At 40.9% G+C, this 20,056-nt stretch overlaps 1 protein-coding gene across 5 annotated transcripts in view; it reads right to left on the reverse strand.

Moving 5' to 3' along the window:
* Positions 1 to 20,056, reverse strand: part of Fam126a (family with sequence similarity 126 member A) — a 146,498-nt gene that overhangs the window by 91,025 nt on the left and 35,417 nt on the right. For all 5 annotated transcript variants that reach the window (XM_031380131.1, XM_031380128.1, XM_031380129.1 and 2 more), the window contains exons 3-10: positions 15,629 to 15,730; positions 11,849 to 12,028; positions 10,491 to 10,571; positions 9,908 to 10,023; positions 9,511 to 9,606; positions 6,876 to 6,992; positions 2,687 to 2,774; positions 1,674 to 1,833 (exon numbers count right to left, since the gene is read on the reverse strand). In XM_031380131.1, the coding sequence (XP_031235991.1) occupies positions 1,674 to 1,833; positions 2,687 to 2,774; positions 6,876 to 6,992; positions 9,511 to 9,606; positions 9,908 to 10,023; positions 10,491 to 10,571; positions 11,849 to 12,028; positions 15,629 to 15,730 (940 nt within the window). The remainder of the gene's footprint in view (positions 1 to 1,673; positions 1,834 to 2,686; positions 2,775 to 6,875; positions 6,993 to 9,510; positions 9,607 to 9,907; positions 10,024 to 10,490; positions 10,572 to 11,848; positions 12,029 to 15,628; positions 15,731 to 20,056) is intronic.

A 20,056-nucleotide genomic window follows, 5' to 3' on the forward strand; every position in this document is an offset into this window, starting at 1 on the left:
ATCCTCAATTATGACACTTTTGCTATCATCAACAGAAGGCACTCAAGTGCAGTGAGGCTGAACAAACATAAAGGAACAGGTAGTAGAAGGGATACTTTAATGAAGCTGTAGCCTGAGACAGTCTGCAAGGAGCAGCCAAAATAAAACCTAGATTGATAGGGGCATCAAAGACACAGTATATGTTAAGGACTCTTTGGTTCTTGTTTTGGTCATTTTTTTCCTACAAAATGTTTCTGAAAAATAACTTCCATCTTGTTACAGGATATGTTATATATCTCTTTCTTGTAAATCCACACCTGAAAGCACACGTGTGTTTTCTCTCTCTCTCTCTCTCTCTCTCTCTCTCTCTCATACACACACACACACACACGAGAGCTTCAATATTTCTCATGCTTGAATTGTACAACCCACATCCCTCACCCCATTCCCAATCTAAACTGAGAGAAGGAAGGTAGAAACGCCATGAGAATCCGCTCTTGCATGCCTCTGCAGCAGCAGTTTGGGAGTGAGTGGCAGTGCAGTGGCCATTTGGAGCTCAGTTTGTCACATCTGGACCTTCTTTCACACGGGGAGGCTGGGCATCCATTAAATACACTTTCCTTCTGTAGTGTATTCTCATTTAACAGCATAACTTCACTGAAGACATGGAAGTATGTCTGGCGTTGGCATGTTTAAGTAGATCTTGTATGGATTTTGTAGCTGCCTAATAGCAAGCATCACCAACTTTTTTATGACTCCCGGTTGGACCTTCAGGACTCACAGATTCATTTCAAAAATGAGTAGATCAACAATGGCCATTGGTTACACTGTAACATCATCCTTCTTTTCTGGCATATTCTCTCAGTGTGTCTGCAGGGAAGTGGCAAGCCTTTCCAGTCAGGATCAGCTTTCTGTTACAAGCTGTAACTCGTCCTTCCCTTTCCCGCCCCTCTGTACAGCACAGGAGCGCAGCTCTGAAGCAGTCTCCCAGAGCGAGCTGCTCTTCTCCCTTCAGTGCAGATGAGTAGGTCCCCTTAACACACGCTCCATGCACGCACGGCAAAGACGTGGTGACAGTCACTTTCGAGGAAGGTAGCATTACTTGTCTGGCTCTCACTCTTCTCGGTTAGAGAGGAGAGAAGGAACAACAGGAAAAAGGGGTGGAATGATAAGGAGATTAAAGGAGAAGAGAGGAAGTGGCAAAGCATGGGGACGCATGGCGAATGCAGTTAACTTCCAGCAACACTTTAAAATAGTAAAGTGAAGCAGCCAAGAAAGAAAACTAATATAACCTTGAGTGAAAATGAATTTGTAAAATAGAAATGTCTAGTGTATTGACAGCATGGTACCCTTTCCCAGGGAGTCCCGACGGAATGGAAGGTCACTGGTGGGTACTCCTACTCCAACATGAACAAACCTGCATGCAGAATGCCTGACCCGCGCAGTAGACTATCAGTGACTGCATACACTTTCTTACTCTCCTCCTAACTGCAGTAGGTAAACTCTAAGAATTCTTCACTCACATGCCTAACCTAAGATGTGTCACCCTCTCATTGTCTGTGGCCCTGGATGAGAACCTGGGAGTCTTGTTTTCCAGGCTAGGATGGTGTTGCTTCCTAAGGTGCTAACACCACAGCTGCAGAGGGCCTTGTGAGAGAGCCAGCAGTGCTCAGACCTGAGGAGTGCGCGCTTACCATGTCTTTTCCACCTGTGGCCTCTTATTGACATGCTGGTGACTGCATTTCTTGATATTCTAGAGGAGGTTGGTGTGATTTCCACCTGAATACACCTTGTACCTTCCTTACTAGATTTCATGGCACCATGAGGCAATGAAGCCTTTATTGCATTAGCAACCTAAAAGGAAAAAAAAATTTTAAGATTGGTAAACAGATGCATTATTTACTTTAGATAAAATATAAGGCTAAGTGTTAACAAATTCATAAGAAGAATATTTTCCCCAAGGTATATTAATATGATGATACTTAAACCCTCCCAAATAGGGAGTAAGAGAGCCAGAGGGGTGCTTATACTTCAAAACACTATGAAGGAATGAGCTTTGTGATTGGCAAATATTAAACTAGGTTTCTTTCTCAGTTGCAAATGCTAACTGGCAAATGTATTTAGAATGCTAGAATTCTTATAAGCAGAAGAGAGTACTATTAGTTAAATATCCTAAGTCAATCTAATTAAATCTCCAAATTTTATACGAGTGCTTTTTGTTTGTTTTTCAAGACAAGGTTTCCTCTGTGTAGCCATGGCTGTCTTAGAACTCAGAGGCTTGCCTCTGCCTCCCAAGTGCTGGGATTAAAGGTGTATACCACCACCAGCTTATACAAGTACACACACACACATACACACACACACACACACACACACACACACACACACACACACACACACATATACACATACACACATGCTCTGTTTTCACGCATACCAGAAGAGGGAATTAGATCCCATTACAGATGGTTATGAGCCACCATGTGGTTGGTGGGAATTGAACTCAGGACCTCTGGGAGAGCACTCAGTGCTCTTAACTGCTGATGCATCTCTTCAGCCCCATACAAACACTTTTAAGTGTAATATTTCCTAGTACAACAAAGTGCTGAGTATTAGAGTCATTTTTATATGCCATGAATTACTTCTCAATGCATAGTTCTAAACTAAAAAATTGTCAGTTAAAAACTGCATGAAGTACAGAACCTACCAGCAGAGGCTCTGGGTATAATTCTAGCTGGGCTCTGTATATAATATCATCCAATGCTTTCTGAGCTAGGTCCCATTCTCCATTGTATCTGCAAAACATGGGGGTTAAACAAAGTATTATTTTAAATTTATCCTATATAACAAAACAAAGCATAATGAGGAACTATTTATCTTTACTAAAGAAAGCAACAGACCACATTCGCACACTGCTTAACATTCTATTCTCCTTAAAAATGTATTTTTATGTCACTGAATTCCTATTATCTGAAAGCCTATTAATAGCAAAGAAAATTTCATATATGTACATTTCTTCTCTAAGGAACATGAGTATTTATAGAACAGAAATCAACGAGCTAAGGCAATTTCAGGCATCTTACACTGTCAAAGTAACTCAGAACATAATAAATTATATACTTTGGAATAATTTTCTGAACAATTATGGTCAAATTACCATGTAGTTCCCATGGTTTCACTGAGAAGCCAAGCCTACCCACTTTCCTATGTAGATGTTCCTTTGAATTCTGATGGCCACTTAGAAGGGAACATAATGCATGTTGCAAACACAAGAGATAAGAAATCTGGCATGTATATATTACATATGTTCAACTTTCAATGATATATCAAACACTTCCTAAGAAATCAACTGAGTGATTCAAGTCAACAGACATATCTCTGTCATGTCTCTGTCAACAAAATAAAGAAACATGAATTATATCAAGAGCACAAGAGAGGCTCAATAGGGAAAGGCATTACTCCTATCTGAAGCCAAGATACACCCAGGTTATCTTCAAAACCGGAACTTTTAATGAACCCATCAAGAGTTGAGGGGGAACAGCCAAGCATCTGAGCCCGAGAGAGGGAGGCCACAGGCATCAGATGAGAAGTAACTTAGCTCTCTACCAGGTTCTAATATAGTACAAAGCTGGCTCTGGAGGTAGCAGGGCTTACAAACCTCTGGAGCACATACACAGACCATTCATACCGCTTCATGGACTTCCTCCATGCCTCCTGTAGGTATCAGCAAGAAACACGGGAAGCAGGACTGGGGACCAGAAAGGTGGCCCTTGGTGGTGCAGGCTTGAAGAAGCAGAGTGGCAACTGCCATGGGAAAAGCACAGGCCTGCCAGACACTTTTTCATATGAGCAAAAGTTGTACAGCTTTGGGGGAGAGAAGAGCCAATCCTATCACCCTGTTATCCCCAAGGCACAGCTGAGGAAGAACTGTGGCTCTGAGGGAAACAGGGATATAGACTGCAGTCTATGCTGAGATAACTAGGGGTTCTCTGCTTCTGAAGAGAGGCAAGAACACTGAGGCCCCTCCCCCTCAGTCACACCACTCAGAGACAAGGAGTCTGCCTACAATTGACAGGGATCAGGACAATAGAGAAAGAAACTGTTGACATTCCATCACTGCTAGGCTAGAGTATACTGAGAAATAAGAAAAAAACCTTACTTTTCTATTTTTAACTTTTTGATTCTTTCTGGATTTCACATCATGCACTCCAACCCCATTGAACTCCCCATCCCTTCAAATTTGCCCTTGCAACATCCTCCCAAAAAAGAAAAAAACAAAAACAAAACAAAACCAGAAAAAAAAAAAAAAAACAAAAACCCCATCTCATTGTAGAAGCTTCCGTGTGTCACAGTATACTCTTTTATACATAGTCTTTACTTGCAAATGTTCATTACAATGAGTCACTTGTCTGGTTCAAGGCCCCTGGCTTCTGCTACACTATCAATACAGGCTCCTCACTGGGATTCCTCTCAGATATACTGTTGTTGGCCTCTGCTGTGGAGATCCTGCAGCTTTGCACTCCAGCAGTTCATAGATGAGATAGATGCTGGGGTGGGACAACTCCGCCCTGGATCTGGGCCTGGGTGGTAGCTGAGTTAGTCAGTCTGCTAGATCTCCCACACCCAAGCCATCAGGGCCAACTCTCCCACACTGCCCTGGCTAGCTCTTCAAATGCCACAGCCAGCAAGGGATAGAGCTAGCTCTCCTGTTCTCCAGGCTAGCTTACCCATGCCCCCTCACCACCAAGGCCAGTTCTACTGCGCCACCTAGATGAGGTGCAGGACCTGCTCTCCCAAGTGCTGCAGCAGGTGAAAGGTGGGCCAGCTAAGAACAGCATTCTATTGCTGAAGGAGGGCCTAAAACATGGGAAAGGAGACCCTCTCTGAGGGACAGGTATACAAAGAAACCCGAAGAAGAAAAACTTGTCAGCAATCCAGCTCCCACCCAAAATACTAGGTAAAAGTAGGGGGATTTGTAGAAATTATCCAGAATGTAACTATGGCAATAGTATAACAACCCCGCTGACACCATCCTGGCAAGAGCAGGGAGAGACATTTGTGTCCATCCCTTTAGCTGTAAGCCCACTGAAGCTGTATGTGAACCTCAAGAAACAGCAGTTTCCCCAAGAGTCTCTAGCTCACAGAGAAGGACTTGGGCTGCAGTGCCTGCTGGACAGGGAGCTTGTCTTCCAGGAATTCAAGTCAGCAGTCTGACAACTTGTCACCACACCTTGCAAAAGAGACTGAAGCAGAGACAATGATGGATCCATGAGAGGCGGACTGCGGCTATGTATCCCTCTTGTCTTCTATAATTTGTTCCTCTCTCAATATGGCTACATTGAGTAGAACTCCTTTTTTTCTGCTTTTCACTATTTCTTGTTAATGCTGCCGGGGCCCTAGGCTCTGACTCTTAACACCTTCATAGCACCACCTACAAAGTTTCATTAGTACTCTAGATAAAGAATCATTCTCATTTTCAGGCATAAATCGTATTTACATAAGTTTCTATTGCCCTACTTCTGAATGAAATCATGAACAATCAAAAATTACAGGACATATTATATAAACCAAGAGGAAAGAATGTTGTCAATAAATAAAGTAATTAATTGAACTAAATTCAGGGCCAGAGATACAGTTAAGTAGTAGAGTACTCATATGAAACACTAGGTTCAGCCCCTGATAACACAAAAATTAAGTAAATATAAGAAAGACAGACCTGAAGCCGCCAGGGTACCTTAAATTACTATGACCACTGTTTTACATGCTCTGGTGGGCAAGACTGGAACTCGCACGAGTAAACTGAGATTTCAGGGAGAAACAGTTATTCTGCGCTATCAGAAAGAGCAGAATAAAAAGGATAGACACAAAACAGCAAGACATGAAAAGCCTTCAGTGACCTTGGGGTAACTGGGGATCAAGTCTATTAAGTCAAGGAAAAGATAAGTTAGGCATGATGGCAGACAGAGAGAAGACACTCAAAGTGAAGTGAGAAGAAGAAAACTATCATGTACCCAGGCTCTGTGGGGCTGGATCCACACAATCTAACACAAAACTTAGGAGAGCTCCTGTTAAGGGCCAGTAAACAAGTATTTTAGAGCTAGGCATGTAACACATCTGTAACTCCATTACTCTGATCAAGAGGCCATAGCATCCATTCAAGGACATGCTATCTCCAACAACAACAACTACCTCCCCTAAATCCAATGTTTTAAACTGTGGGACATGCCGTCTCTATCAGAACTACTTAATGCTAACATCACGACAGGGAGGCAGCCACAGCCAGTGTGCACACATATGAACACAACTGTCCTCAGTAAAACTTTATGAGGTATAGGCCATCCGCCTACACCATAAATTCTTCCCTGAGTTGAGAAGCTCACTATCTACTAGAGTAAATTAACGTATCAAGTGACTATAATGCAAAGTGCCTTGTCATTTGAGTCACTGAGAATTACAAAGGGCAAGACAGGATTCAAGTATACACTCTACCTTAGTAATAATCAATAGGTTATTTCTGATTGAAGATTCTCTAATGTGCTTTTTAAGAGCTAAAATTTCTAGAAACAGAAAAAAGTAGGCATTGGAATTTTAAAAATCCAATTTGAAAATCATAGCCCAAAAGTCATGTGCAGAAGAACTGAGCATGTTCACATTTTACCCGTCTTCATTCTGACCCTGAATTTTAAAAATAATGAAGTGTTTTAGTCAGTCTGAAATTCAGCACAACTTTAAAATGTGTATTTTAAATGATCAAACTATTAAGAACTTGATTGATTCCTTTTCATTCATAAAAACAGGATGATTGTTTATCTATTGAGGCCACACTGTTATAGAAACAGCCTGACAAGCTATAGGCCAAAGGCCAACAGTATGCTTTGTATAAGAGACATACTTACATGGCAAAATACACTCCTGTTAGCATCTGCACCATGAAGCCGGATGAAATCGGTATCCTGCTGCTCACACCTCTGTATTTTCTCACATGTTGTCGGGGATATCCACAGACACATATTCTGGAAAGACGGAAGGAAGCGTATTTGTCACATGCAGATGACTTTCTAATATCGATGGACCAACAATAGAAATAACAAATCTAGTATCTATTAAACAATCTCCCAGACAGAATGCCTGTAACATTTCACTGACTATGATATACTGGGAAAAGACTGGAAAGCCCAAGGCAGGCAGTGTGCACAGTTGGTGAGTCACAGGCTCACTGGCTGGTTTACTAATTTTGATCAATTTGATTATCAATAACTCTGGGGACATTACATGGAACTTACCATTAACAGATCTTTAGTATAATCTTTAATTCCTGATTAAATTCTTGGTACAAATTTCAGGATCAGAAAAATTACTACAGCCCAGACTCAAGCTTCATGAACTAAGTGATGACAATGAACTGACTCCCTGGTCAATTATATATATCTATATGATGATGAAAATTAAGGATTACAAAGTGTAGGACAGTGACTAGAACTATCTTTAAGTCCAACGCAGAGCCAATTATATATACTAGCCAAAGTACTATAATACAATTAAACTGTGCTTTAAAAAAAATCTCCTTAGGGGCAGGGTGGTGGTAGTGCATCCTTTGACACATGTATTTCTGTGAGTTCAGGCCAGCCTGGTCTATACAGCAAGGCCCAGGATGGCCAGGGCCATACAGAGAGACCCTGTCTGCAAAGAGCCTGTTAATGGAGTGCTTGCCTAGCATGTGTGAAGCCCTGGATCTCAGCCCTAGTGTGTGTGGGATATCTACCTAAATGATGGGGGTCGTGTGAAATTGCAAAAACAACACATGGGCCATGATCTCAGCTTGTACACAATATAATACAGGCATACAGTACTTCTCAGAAAAAGCTAGAGCTATGAGATTGCAGACCTGTTTTCCTTCCTTGTGCATATATGTATTGCCTAAAATGTCTAGCATCAATACAAACTTAGAGAGAAACAAGAAGATTCTATTTTTAGGTCATTTACTAGAAAATGGCTGCTTTCTCACTTTGCATCAGCAGTGATACAGTCCCAACTTGATAGCACATTAATTAATTAATACAATTGACCTGTACTTGTAGACATCACTGCCACCTACAAAATCCCAGAGTGGAGCTGCAGAGTGGGCTCTTCAAGTGGAGACACGCATCAAGCCTGGTAACCTAAGTTCAATCCCAGCATCCCAAAAAGTGAAGAGAGGGCGAGAGAGAACTGACTGCTGAGCATTATTCTCTGACTTCCACAAGCCGACCATGGCATCTGCACCTACACACACACACACACACACACACACACACACACAGACACACACACAGACACACACACAGACACACACACAGACACACACACACACACACACACACACACACACACACACACACACACACACACAGACACACATACACACATACACACACACACACAGACACACACATTTAAACATCTAAAAATTTCCTGAAAAACATTTCAAATACCAAAGACATTTTAAAAATATCTTCTTTTTTCAGACTTATTTTTATTTTTATGTATGTGTGTCTTTGTGTGCGTATGGAAATGTATGTGTATATGCCCCAGGAGGCCAGAAAAGCACTTTGGATCTTCTGGAACTGGAGTTATGGTGGTTGTGAGCCATCAAATGTTAAAAAGCACTCTTAACTGATAAGCAATCTCTCAAGGCCCCAAAAATGTTTTCTTAAAAGGCCTTTAATTCAAAGAATAAACATAAGCTCATTGGACATTGCAAGAAACTCAAAACTCTTTAATACCAAGAATAAAATAAGTAGGGAGACTGAGAAAAAAATAACTGCAGGTAGAATAAACCACTTTTACTCCAGACAGAACACCCATTTTACACACATATTTTAGTGTTATATAATATATCCCAATAACCAACATATTTACCTCTATTTTTTTAAATGAAGAAAACCCATAATGCCATGCTCTCTTATTTTTTTTGGCATAAAACTAGAACACAGTAAATATAGGTAAATAAAAGCAAACAAGATAAAAAGAATCACCCTATCATATTCCACAAGTTAAAAAATTATAACCATGTCATTGTTGTAGAAGTAATATAAGGCCTTGTTATTTACTATCCCACCCACACATTACTCAGCTGGACACTCATGGCTGTGCTTTTTGATGGGTACTATTTCTAAACCACTCTCTAAGTGCTCAGTAGGCTGAACTGTACACTGACGTATGCAATATTTTAAACCAACAATCACATAACAATAACTTAGGTATGCAACAAACTAGCAGTCCTACATTCACATAGCCCAGGATTGCCACATGGTGGCTCACAATCACCCATAATGAGATCTGACACCCTCTTCTGGTTCATCTGAAGACAGCTACACTGTATTACTCCTGAGCAAGCAGAGAGGCCCAATCGAGCGAGGCAGTCCTGAGTTCAATTCCTAGCAGCTACATGATGGCTCACGGCCATCTGTACAGCTACAGTGTACTCATACATATAAAATAAAATAAATAAATCTTTAAAAAAAAAAAAGAAACCTAGGAAATCTGGTTTACCTTGAACACATCTGACACAGTGACTGCAGAGAAACACTGGGCATGTAGGTTAAGGCAGCATTGTAACACAACAGAAGGAATGTCAACACTTCAAACCTGAAGACAAACCAGAGGAATGTTAACTGACCTTATGCAGCAGAACCAGGCTTACACATTACAGACACAATAAGGAACCTCAAAGGAAAAGGAAGTCTGCAAGTAAGAGGCATGCATCCTCCAAAATACAGACGGTGCCTGCGGCAAAGCACAGGGCAGCAGTCTAGGTAGGCCTGGTTCTTTTCTAAAATGACTGATATCCACATAAGTGTCAAATTTAACTCACTAAATATTATAAATGTTACTGAAACAATTTTTAAGTAACTTAGCGTGCTAGGAGAATTGTGCCTTTGCAGTATACCTGTTCTGTGCCGTCAGCATCTCCCGTTGAGGATGGGGACCACTGTATATGACTTTTGATAAGCCATGCTGGGATAGCGCGCTCTCCGTCAGTGCCATAGACCCAATGCTGGAAGGCTAGAGAAGAGATGCTGTTTTGTTGAAGGTGATATTGAGAATGCACAAAGCATGGAGAGGACCTATTAGGCGCACCATATAGCTTAGGGATATTCAGACTGTCTGTCACATTTCTACTCCAAGATTTAATAACAAGTTAAAACTAAACCACAAATGAAAATTAGAATGTTTAATTTCCAAAATTCCATTATAGAGCACACAATTATTCACTTCACCCCACACAGACACAAATTAAGATGAGCCTTACCCATTACATAAAGATAAAATCGCTTTCAATAAGGCTCTCACTATCAGCTACTTCAGTGATTTTGACTTATTTTTTGAAAGAGTAACCACTCCGTGTGGTGCTGATCAGTACCTTTTGAGGTACTAATGATTCTCTTCTGTGCACAGGTAACCACACCCTAACTTATGGGACTACTAGAGCTTAGGACCCAACAAATATGCTTTGATAAATAGCTACTTACTTCATGAAAGACTGATGGTTTGGATAAAGATGGAATTGTAAAACTCAATACTTTACTATGTCCGTGCTTGTCAACTATTTCCTATAAAAGTAAAAAGAAATATCTTAAAAGTCACTTTTTGCATGTAATGTTTTAAAAATAAAATTAAGTTATTAGGACAATTTGTCCAGGTTTAATTTTTTGAGGTTATAATATTAATTGCAACATCTCTCCCTCCCCTTTCTTCCCTCTAAGACAAATTTTTAAAGACTAGAATAAAAGGAATTTAAAGACAGTTAAAACTCTTGAACTTTGGCAATCCTTTATCAGTTACCATTAGCATCAGTAAGTAACACGAGCACTGTTGCATTTTCAAAACAAAAGCCGAGCAGACCACTATAGTTCAGCATAGAAAATGCCCAACTAAATTAACGTTCCACTTTCTCGAGATGGCTGGGGCATAGAGAGTGAAGTGATTGTTCTGTACTAACAAGTTACATTCTCTAAGTCAATTAAACATGAGATGTGTCTACAGAAGGACCCCACCTTTCCTTTCCATCTTGAAGAACACAAAGCATAAGCATTCAGAAATTCCTGCCATAGCTGACACTCAGGCTGAGCCACACAAACCCTTAACTACAATGCATGTGCTCAGGAGACGGTGGGGACTTACATGGCGTGACCAGTCAATATCATATGAGGCCTTTCTACTGGCTGTGTGTGTGTGTGTGTGTGTGTGTGTGTGTGTGAAGGCAAAAACCAGCTTAAAGATACACTTAAACAGATATTGAATTTAAAAATTCAACAATAGCAGTAACTAGGCATGGCAGCACACACCTTTAATCCTAGCACTTGAAAGACAGGCAGATCTCTGTTAGTTTGAGGCCAGTCTATTAGAAGTAACAGGCTCCAGGCCAGTCAGAGCTACAATGTGAGACCTTGTCTCAAACAAACAAACAAACAAACAAACAAAAACAACAACAAAAAAACCACCATAAACTAAAACCCCCACTGGTGGTGGCATTCTTATTTTTTTTGTGTGTGGTTTTTTGAAACAAGGTTTCTCTGTGTAGCCCTGGCTGTCCTGGAATTCACTCTGTAGACCAGGCTGCCCTCGAACTCAGAAATCCACCTGCCTCTGCCTCCCAAGTGCTGGGATTAAAGGTGTGGACCACCACTGCCCAGTGGCATTCTTATTCTTAAATTATTTATTATCTCTATGAAAGTTTCAGCTTTCATTCATCCCATAAAAATTTGTTTAGATAATTATGTGTGCCCCAATACCCTTAGATTCTTTTTTCTTTTAAATGAATCGTAGTTTTATTAAAATGAAAAGCAGTTTTCCAAAAAAGCAGATTGTTAATCTGTGAAATACAAACCAGGTTGTAAACCCCTAGAAGAAGAGCCTCAACGCAGCCACTGCTGTGCACATTTCTGCCGGCCGACACAGTGAGGTAACACCACACCAGCTCTGGGAGGAACTGCAGAGTGAACCGCAGCAGCTGCTCCTCCCCACTGCGGTAGAACTCAAAGAGCTGGTGACACACAGGCTCCAGTAACTGGAAGAAGATGACATAGTAAACATGTATGTGATGACACCACTGTATGAATTATACAAGGTTTCTCAAAATGGTTTTGTCTGAAACATATAAATGTTTTAATTTTCTTAAAGTAAAACTAGTCGCTGGCCAGCTATCTCAGAAAGTTTAGATTCTAGTGGCAGAACACTGCAACATGTCAGCAAGATGCTCTACGGCTCTCACAACTGCTCTCACTCAGGCCCTGTAGCTTTCCCTCTGGGCGAAGCTGTAAGAAGCCTCTTCCTTCACGCCTTCTTAATAGATTAGAAGCCAACATATCAGGGTTTGTCTGCAGGGCAGAAAAGAACTGAACAGGAATCTTGGTCCACAGCTTGTTCCCATGTGTGCGAAGCCTAGTGTGCAGGATAGCTGCAGAGCCATTACACCCAATCTGTTGTTGAAACCCAGGACAGCTACAGAGCCATTACACCCAATCTGTTGTTGAAACCAGGGTTTTATAAATTAGAATCATCTACAGCCTTGTTCTTCCCCACTATACTCCCATTCAAATTATGTTAGTGGTGCTAACTGTATCTTTATTAAAGACTCTTAAAAACCAGATAAGCAAGTTAAGAGATGTCATATCTCTCAAACGTTCCTTTAAGTCATACATTGTGATCAAACACAAAGCATAGTCAAACGTGTCAGGAGGTTCACAGGCACTGCTTTCCAAGAAAACCTGAACAAGCTACATATTTCATTAACAAACAGCAAATTACATCAAGATACCAAGTAGATTTCTATTACTAATAATAACAACAAAGAGAAACCAATGAATAGTATAAATTTCTATTTCAAATAGACTAAGTAAGTAAAGTAAGGATTAAGTCAAACTATCTTCTTCTAAAATCAGGGCTTGGAATGTGGCTCCCAGGCAGCATGCTCACCTAGCACGGGCACACCCAAGGCTGTGGGTTCCATTCTCTGTGGCAAAAAACAAAAAAACAAACAAACAAAACAAAAACAACAACAACAACAACAAAAAACAGACAAGGAGACTGCTTATAAAGGTGGTGCATGCCTTTAATCCCAGCACTTGGGGAGGCAGATGGTGGGGGAGGGCAGAGGCAGGTGAATCTCTGTGAGTTCAAGGCCAGCCAGTGTGAGTTCCAGGACAATGAAGGTCACAGAGAAACCCTGTCTTAAAAAAAAAAAAAAATCCACCTTCTGGCAGCTACTCATTCATAAGGGTATCTTTTCCACATCACAGTGGCATTAGAGAGCAAAGGTAAGACTGTCTCAAAGAAAACAAAGTAACTCTGCTCTGTGCTCCAGCACTCTCACTGTGCCCCAGCACTCACATTTCCAAATCCCTAAGCAAGGTTTAATTGAATCAATCCACGAAGCTTGTGAAATTTAACTAGCATTTCCAATTATAAACCTTGCTAGAAAATTAATCCAAAACACTCTGTAAGAACACATAATCAACTTTAAGTCAAAATAGTCAAAGTCTTTATGACCATTTTAAATCTCAAATTTAAAAAAAATTGCCCAATGAAAGCATAATTAAGTGAAGACAGATTTAAAGAAAAGAAAAAAAACATGTTGCAAAAAGATTAAAATTACACATTTGGAGCCAATACAAATAAACACCAACATCTGTTTAATGTTTTACAGCTTGCAAAGTACTATTTATATAGAAACAGGATCAATTCCCACTTTACTGTAACTAGACTACGACTAGGCATACTTTTCCATATAAGAAAATGGAGACAGAAAGGCTATGGACCATGATGGACAGTACACATAAGAGCCAGAAAGGAGAGAGAGCTGACATTTACAAATGCAGGAAAACAATAATATATAATGTGAGAAATACAAGCCTAGATAACATGAATGTATTTTAAAATGGCAATTGAACATGTTGGGTTGCTAGTGGCTTGATGACATTTTGGACTAGTTCCCTATGAAAGCATAGCTCAAACTCATTGGAAGTTGAGGGCTGCTTGTAAAGGAAGCCTGGACAACAAGAGAAGAGAGGAAAGCAGCTTGGTGAAGAAAAGACAAGGCAAACATACCTTTGATTAAATCATTCCAGATGAAGGCTTATCGGGAAAATCCCTACGCCTGCCAGCATCTCATTCACAGTGTACTACTCCACAGCATAGTAAGTAGACTACGACTCCCTCCCTGAGTAATTACCACAAATTCATTACTCAAATAACACTATCTCCTACAGTGCACAGTCTGGTTGCAAAGGACCATGGATCCATGTAGTATATTACCTAACACTGAATAAAGAGATTTGTGGCAGACCAGCAATGCCAGGGCTCAGGAGGCAGGGGTAGATGACGATATAGTGAGTTCTAGGACAGCTAGGGTTACAAAGTAAGACCCTGCTGAGAGAGGGGGTCAGGGATGACAGACAGACAAAGAGAGAGACAGAGACAGATGACAGATAGAAAGACAGAGACTGAGACTGATTTTAAGTCTGTCACATCTTTTCCTAAACTTAAAAACAAAATGAATTATGCAAGTCATCTCCTTTCCATCTACTCCAGAGCTGTCTCCTTCTAGTCCCAAAATAAGAAAGGCACTAGCAGAGCAAATGGCAGCATTCAAGAATGCCTTGCACCTCAAATCTCTTGACTTCCGTGCTGCTGGGAGTGTTTGTTTACTTGCCACATGGAAAGCTCTATTTGTCCATGATCTGGTTGTTGTTGTTGCTATGACACCTGGTAACTTATAAAGAATGTATTCCTTCCCAGCTCTGCATATTGGGTAGTCTAAGACCAAGAGTCTTTCTACATCACCTCACAACAAAAGACAGATGGGTAAGAAAGCTAAGGAGGTCAAAGTTACCTTGTGAACAGCACCAACCCCATATTCGTCCCAATGTTTTTCTCTTGCTCATTATGCTAACAACTGAACCCTGGACCTAGTATACACTAGGCAAGAGCTCTCCCACTGAACCATATCCCAGGCCTATTTCTTTCTCTTTTTAAAAAAGATTTATTTATTTTTTATTTATATGAGTACACTGCAGCTGTCTTCAGATGCACACCAGAAGAGTGTACTGGATCCCATTACAGATGGTTGTGAGCCACCATGTGGTTGCTGGGAATTGAACTCAAGACCTCTGGAAGAGCAGTCAGTGCTCTTAACCGCTGAGCCACCTCTCCAGCCCCGAGGTCCATTCTTACTATTTGTTACAATGGTAAGTGTGTTCCCAGATGACTATCAGAGGTAACAAACATGTAAACCATGGAGAGCCTCAGTTCTTCTCTTTCACTGTTCTCTCTCAGGACGAAGATCACTGCTTTTTGAGCCCTTAATGTCCACCACAGTAATGGTTTTTAGCAGGTACATCAATATTTGCTGAAGAAAAAAGATTATTTGCAGCAACTTAGACATTTCAAGGCTATAGAGAGTCAGAGACATACAGAGAAGGAAACCCGAAAACGATGGGTTTGGGATACAGGAAGGATTCTAGTCTACATTCTGGAGAATGATACTCTGAAATTAATTTTGTTCTTGTTTTGCAATTATATACATTTTCTTACTCTACACATGTATGCTATAGTTTATATTTAAATAAAAATAACTGAATACTATTCATACAAACTGTGATGTACTTACCTCACTTTGTGGCTCCTGGATAACTTTATAGAGAGATGAAACTAAAGAACTCTTGTCTTTCAAATTTGTGGCATAATTTGGCAAAGATGTTTCTGGGAGTGTCTAAACAAATTAAAAGAATTTATTTTTATGAAACTCTAAACCAGACAAATTCATACAAAAGAAAATAACCTAGTCATTAACATCGAAGGAAGGAAATGAAGAAAGACATCGTTTCCAGAATTCCATGCTGGTGTTTAGTGCAACTTTATAAAAATATCAAAAGAACAAGAATAAAAATAAATAAAATCAACCCTGCACCCTTACCTAAGACAGTGAATTTTATGTGATGTAAATTATAACTCAACAACAGCAAATTTTTTTTTTAAAGAAGTTTTTCTCTCTTAATACCATCAGGGTAAATCACCATCAGAACTAGCCGCTAGAAGCAGGGCAATGGCTCAGGACATACAGCACTTGCCGCACAAACGTGAAGATCAGATTTAGGATCCCAGATCCCACGTCAAAGCCGGGCAGGCATGCTGTTGATTGTAGTCCCAGTACCCTGGAGGCGGAGACAGGACACTACCAAAGAAAGCTGGCTGGCTAGACTAGCCAATGGAGTGCTCTGTTTTCACCCAGAGACCCTGCCTCAATTAGATGTGGACCTACAAATGCACTCCCACATGTGCAAGTGCACCCACACACATGCAAACACCCATGAACACATGCATGCAGCCCACACATTTATAAACATGCAAATGAGAAAAACTTCATCTTTAGCTGCCGGTTTAGATTAGAAACAATATTGAACCACATGTAAAGACAGAGTTATGTCTTCGAAGCCTCAGGAGTGATAGATCTCCTTAGGCCCACGACTATCTCCTAATGTGTCTAATGTGTACACCACAGGCCTGATCCAAATAATCCTGAGTTCCATGCTACTGCCAGAGGCGAGTCTACACTCACTGGGGATGGGACAGAACACCTAGACTCCTAAGAACTGGAGAACTCGACTGCATTATCACAAATTAATTCTGCTAATGCCAGCTAAAATACAGGTCCTGGAACCATAGCCTGCTAGCACTGCTTCTTCAGAAAGGGCTCCTACAGACAGGTCCTGGAACCATAGCCTGCTGGCACTGCTTCTTCAGAAAGGGCTCCTACAGACCAGAGAGAGGGGTGGAGAGAAACACTCTCAGTAGTAACTCAAAATCATGGGTGAAAAGGTGGCAGAAAAAAACTGAAGAGAAAACTTACTGTAACATTAACAAAATGTATACTTTCAAGCTTATCTCATTAGAAGTCTGTCTCCCCCTCACTGCTCACTCAGGTTCTCTCACTCACCCCCACAGCAGACAGCATCTCATGAGACTCCTAACAGCCATGCTAAGACATGCACTAGGTCTCACATACCCCATAACCAAGTAGTTGGTGACTTAACATGGGCTGTGGCTACAATACATGGCTTTGCATGTGCATAAGTATGCACAGAAAACTAAGCTGCATCACTTCTTACAGCAGGGCTATTTGGTTCATTCTTACTTTACTTTCTTCCCGAGGGAAAGCTGTCCTTTCCCTCTCCATTCCCATCACTCAACAGAAAGCCTCAGACTCAGACCTCTGCTGGGAGAACACTGAGGGACAGAAAGAACTGAAACTACCATTGTCTGGACTTGGGAAGATTCTTTGAAAACAGGTCATATTTTGCCTCAAGACATGTAAGTGACTAGGTTTTTCTAATTTAATAAAAGTTTTGTTTACCAGCATGGTAAGTAAATGTGAAACGTTTGGGAACCTGCCACCATTCTCCAGAACAATTCTATTGCAGCAACAACCACCACAACAAAAGCAGTTTCCAAGCCCTGCTCTGTAAGGCAGAGATTAGGGCATTCTTCAATATTTCAAAAGCAAGTAACAAAAGACCTCCAGGCAACATTCCATTTCTGTCATGTAATCAAGAGTAACCTAATACTGGAGAAATTTATATGAAAGCATCAGATGTCTAGTCTCATTAAAGCAAGCCTAAAGATCTGTGTAAAGCATACTATTGAGTCTATAGAGCAAGTAAAGCACATCTGCAGTCTACATGCTTAGACCAGGTCTTTTCTGTGAGCCAGCCACAGGCTTCGGGGTTACTTACCCTTCCCACTCTCCCTCTCAGACCCTGTCCCGCTATCCCTCACCCCATTTCTCCCAACACTAAAGGGCTCTATGGAAACCCACCATAGAAGCCTCCTCAAATGTATATACATACACATACATAGACATATATAAAATGAGCTACCTTATAATGGAGAACAATGACACCCCCAGAAATATCCAGGAAAAAGCTCAATACAGGGTATGAGCCACCTACCCCCTTTTGAGTTGTTATTTAATAGGGTCACATAGACAACTCCCCTCCAAATTCCAGGGTTAATTTTTGTTTTCTTGGGTTTTTGTTGTTTGTTGGTGGAGGTGTGATTTTTTGTTTGGTTTTAGGGTTTGTTTTTGTTTTTTGTTTTGTTTGCCTTTGCTCTTGGTCCCTCCAGAACTTAGGGTAAAATCCTACTGCTGAAGATACCACATATCCACGTACTAAGACATGGGAAGCCAAGCTTGTCCCATCCTAGATGCTTCTTTTACTTCCTAGATCATGGTGCTGGAAGGCTTTATGCATCCTACCAGGGAAAAGTCATCAGTAGTTTTACTTGTGAACACTGTAAGCTGCAACAGTGACTGTACGAGCCAGAGAGACTGGATATCTCCAGTGAAACATTATTTGTCAGTATGATGGCTCAGTTGCACATGTGAACTCACAGCATCTGAGACGGCACAAGAGTTGCACAAGATCAAGCAGCCAAAGTCCTAGCAGGGAGAGGGAGGGACCCATGAAGTCCCTCCCCCATATGAGGAGCTATGAGCCATTGATGGCTGCAGGGGTCTGAGAAAGTGCCTTTTCTTTAGGGATGCTGGCCCTGAAAAGATACCCATGCTGCAGTAGATGGTCCCACATCCATACATATACAGGCAGGACTAGATGGACCCAGTGGGCATTTCAAAAAATTATAAAGATTAAAAAAAATCATATGAAATTAGGAGAAAAAGTAAGAAAGAAGGATAGGAAAGAAACTGCAGGGGAGAGAAGTGGGGGAAAAGACTTGATTAAAACACACATGCACATATAAATTTTATTAAATAAAATATTTTTAAAAGAGAAAAAGAAATAGCCAGAGATAAAAGAACATCTCTTTTCTAAAAACTCAAACTCTGTGAAGCACTGAATCCTGGGGCTTCAGTTGATAAATAAGAAAAGAATGCCTTTAAAACCAGTGAGGTAGAACCAGCCATCATACGCAGCTCCAAATGCCTTCATTATCTCATGTTTGGATGTGAGGGAAGTCACCTTTCTCCAGAAGGGAAGGGTATAATTACTGCGCTTACAGTGCTACAAGTGGGAGACAGAGAGGTGGCTCAACATAAGAGCACTGTCTGGTCTTCCAGAGGACCTGGGGTGGTTCCTACTCTCAGCACCTATGCAGAGACTTGCAGCTATCTGTAGCTCCAGTCCCAAGGGATCCCACCCCACCCCACCCTTTTGCAGGTACCAGACATGCACATGGTACACAGACATGCGTGCACACAAAACATTCATATGCATAAGATAAATACATAAAAATTAAAACAAAATAAGTGGTGCTTTGAAGAACTGATCTTAAGGACCAGATAAACTCAAGAACTGTCAGCCTTCTCAATTACCAGGTGTCTCATGCTGTTGAATGCAGAATGGAGATGAAAACTTAAGAAAAAAGTTGAAATTTTTCTTGGCACAGATGCTTCATACTAAAGTACCATTTGGCAGATGGCATTTAAAATGTAAGGAGGTGACATTGATTGGGTGGAAGAGAATTAATGAAGACAGGCAGATGGGTGAAGATTCAATAAGCAGAACAATCCCATTCAACAGCTTCATACATGAAAATGGACTTTTGAGCCACATATTGAGTATCTGAAAATTGAAAAACTTAGGAGCCAAGAATCTGTTCCATAAAATAAACACAGCATTAAGAAAAACACAAAGCACACAAGCTCTGCAGCCAGTCCCACAACACACAGAGAAAGCCACACTCCCAGGTGATCTGACAAGCCCAGGATCACAGGATCCCAGAATCACAGGATCACAAAGGCAGCTTGACTCTGAGGAGTTCTGACACAACCAGGATCACAGGAAGGACAGACTCCAGTCAGATTTAGCAAGGGCAGGTAGCACTAGAGTTAACCAGATGGCGGGGAGGCAAACGTAAGAAAATAAACAACACAAACCAAGGTCACTTGCCATCATCAGAACCCAATTCTCCCACCATAGCAAGTGCTGGACACACCATCACAACAGAAACGCAAGATTCAGATCAAAAATTACTTATCAGGATGATGATACAGGACCTTAAGAAAGACATAAATAGCAAC

The sequence above is a fragment of the Mastomys coucha genome, unplaced genomic scaffold (genome assembly GCF_008632895.1).
Source record: "Mastomys coucha isolate ucsf_1 unplaced genomic scaffold, UCSF_Mcou_1 pScaffold19, whole genome shotgun sequence".
Taxonomy (NCBI): Eukaryota; Metazoa; Chordata; class Mammalia; order Rodentia; family Muridae; genus Mastomys; species Mastomys coucha.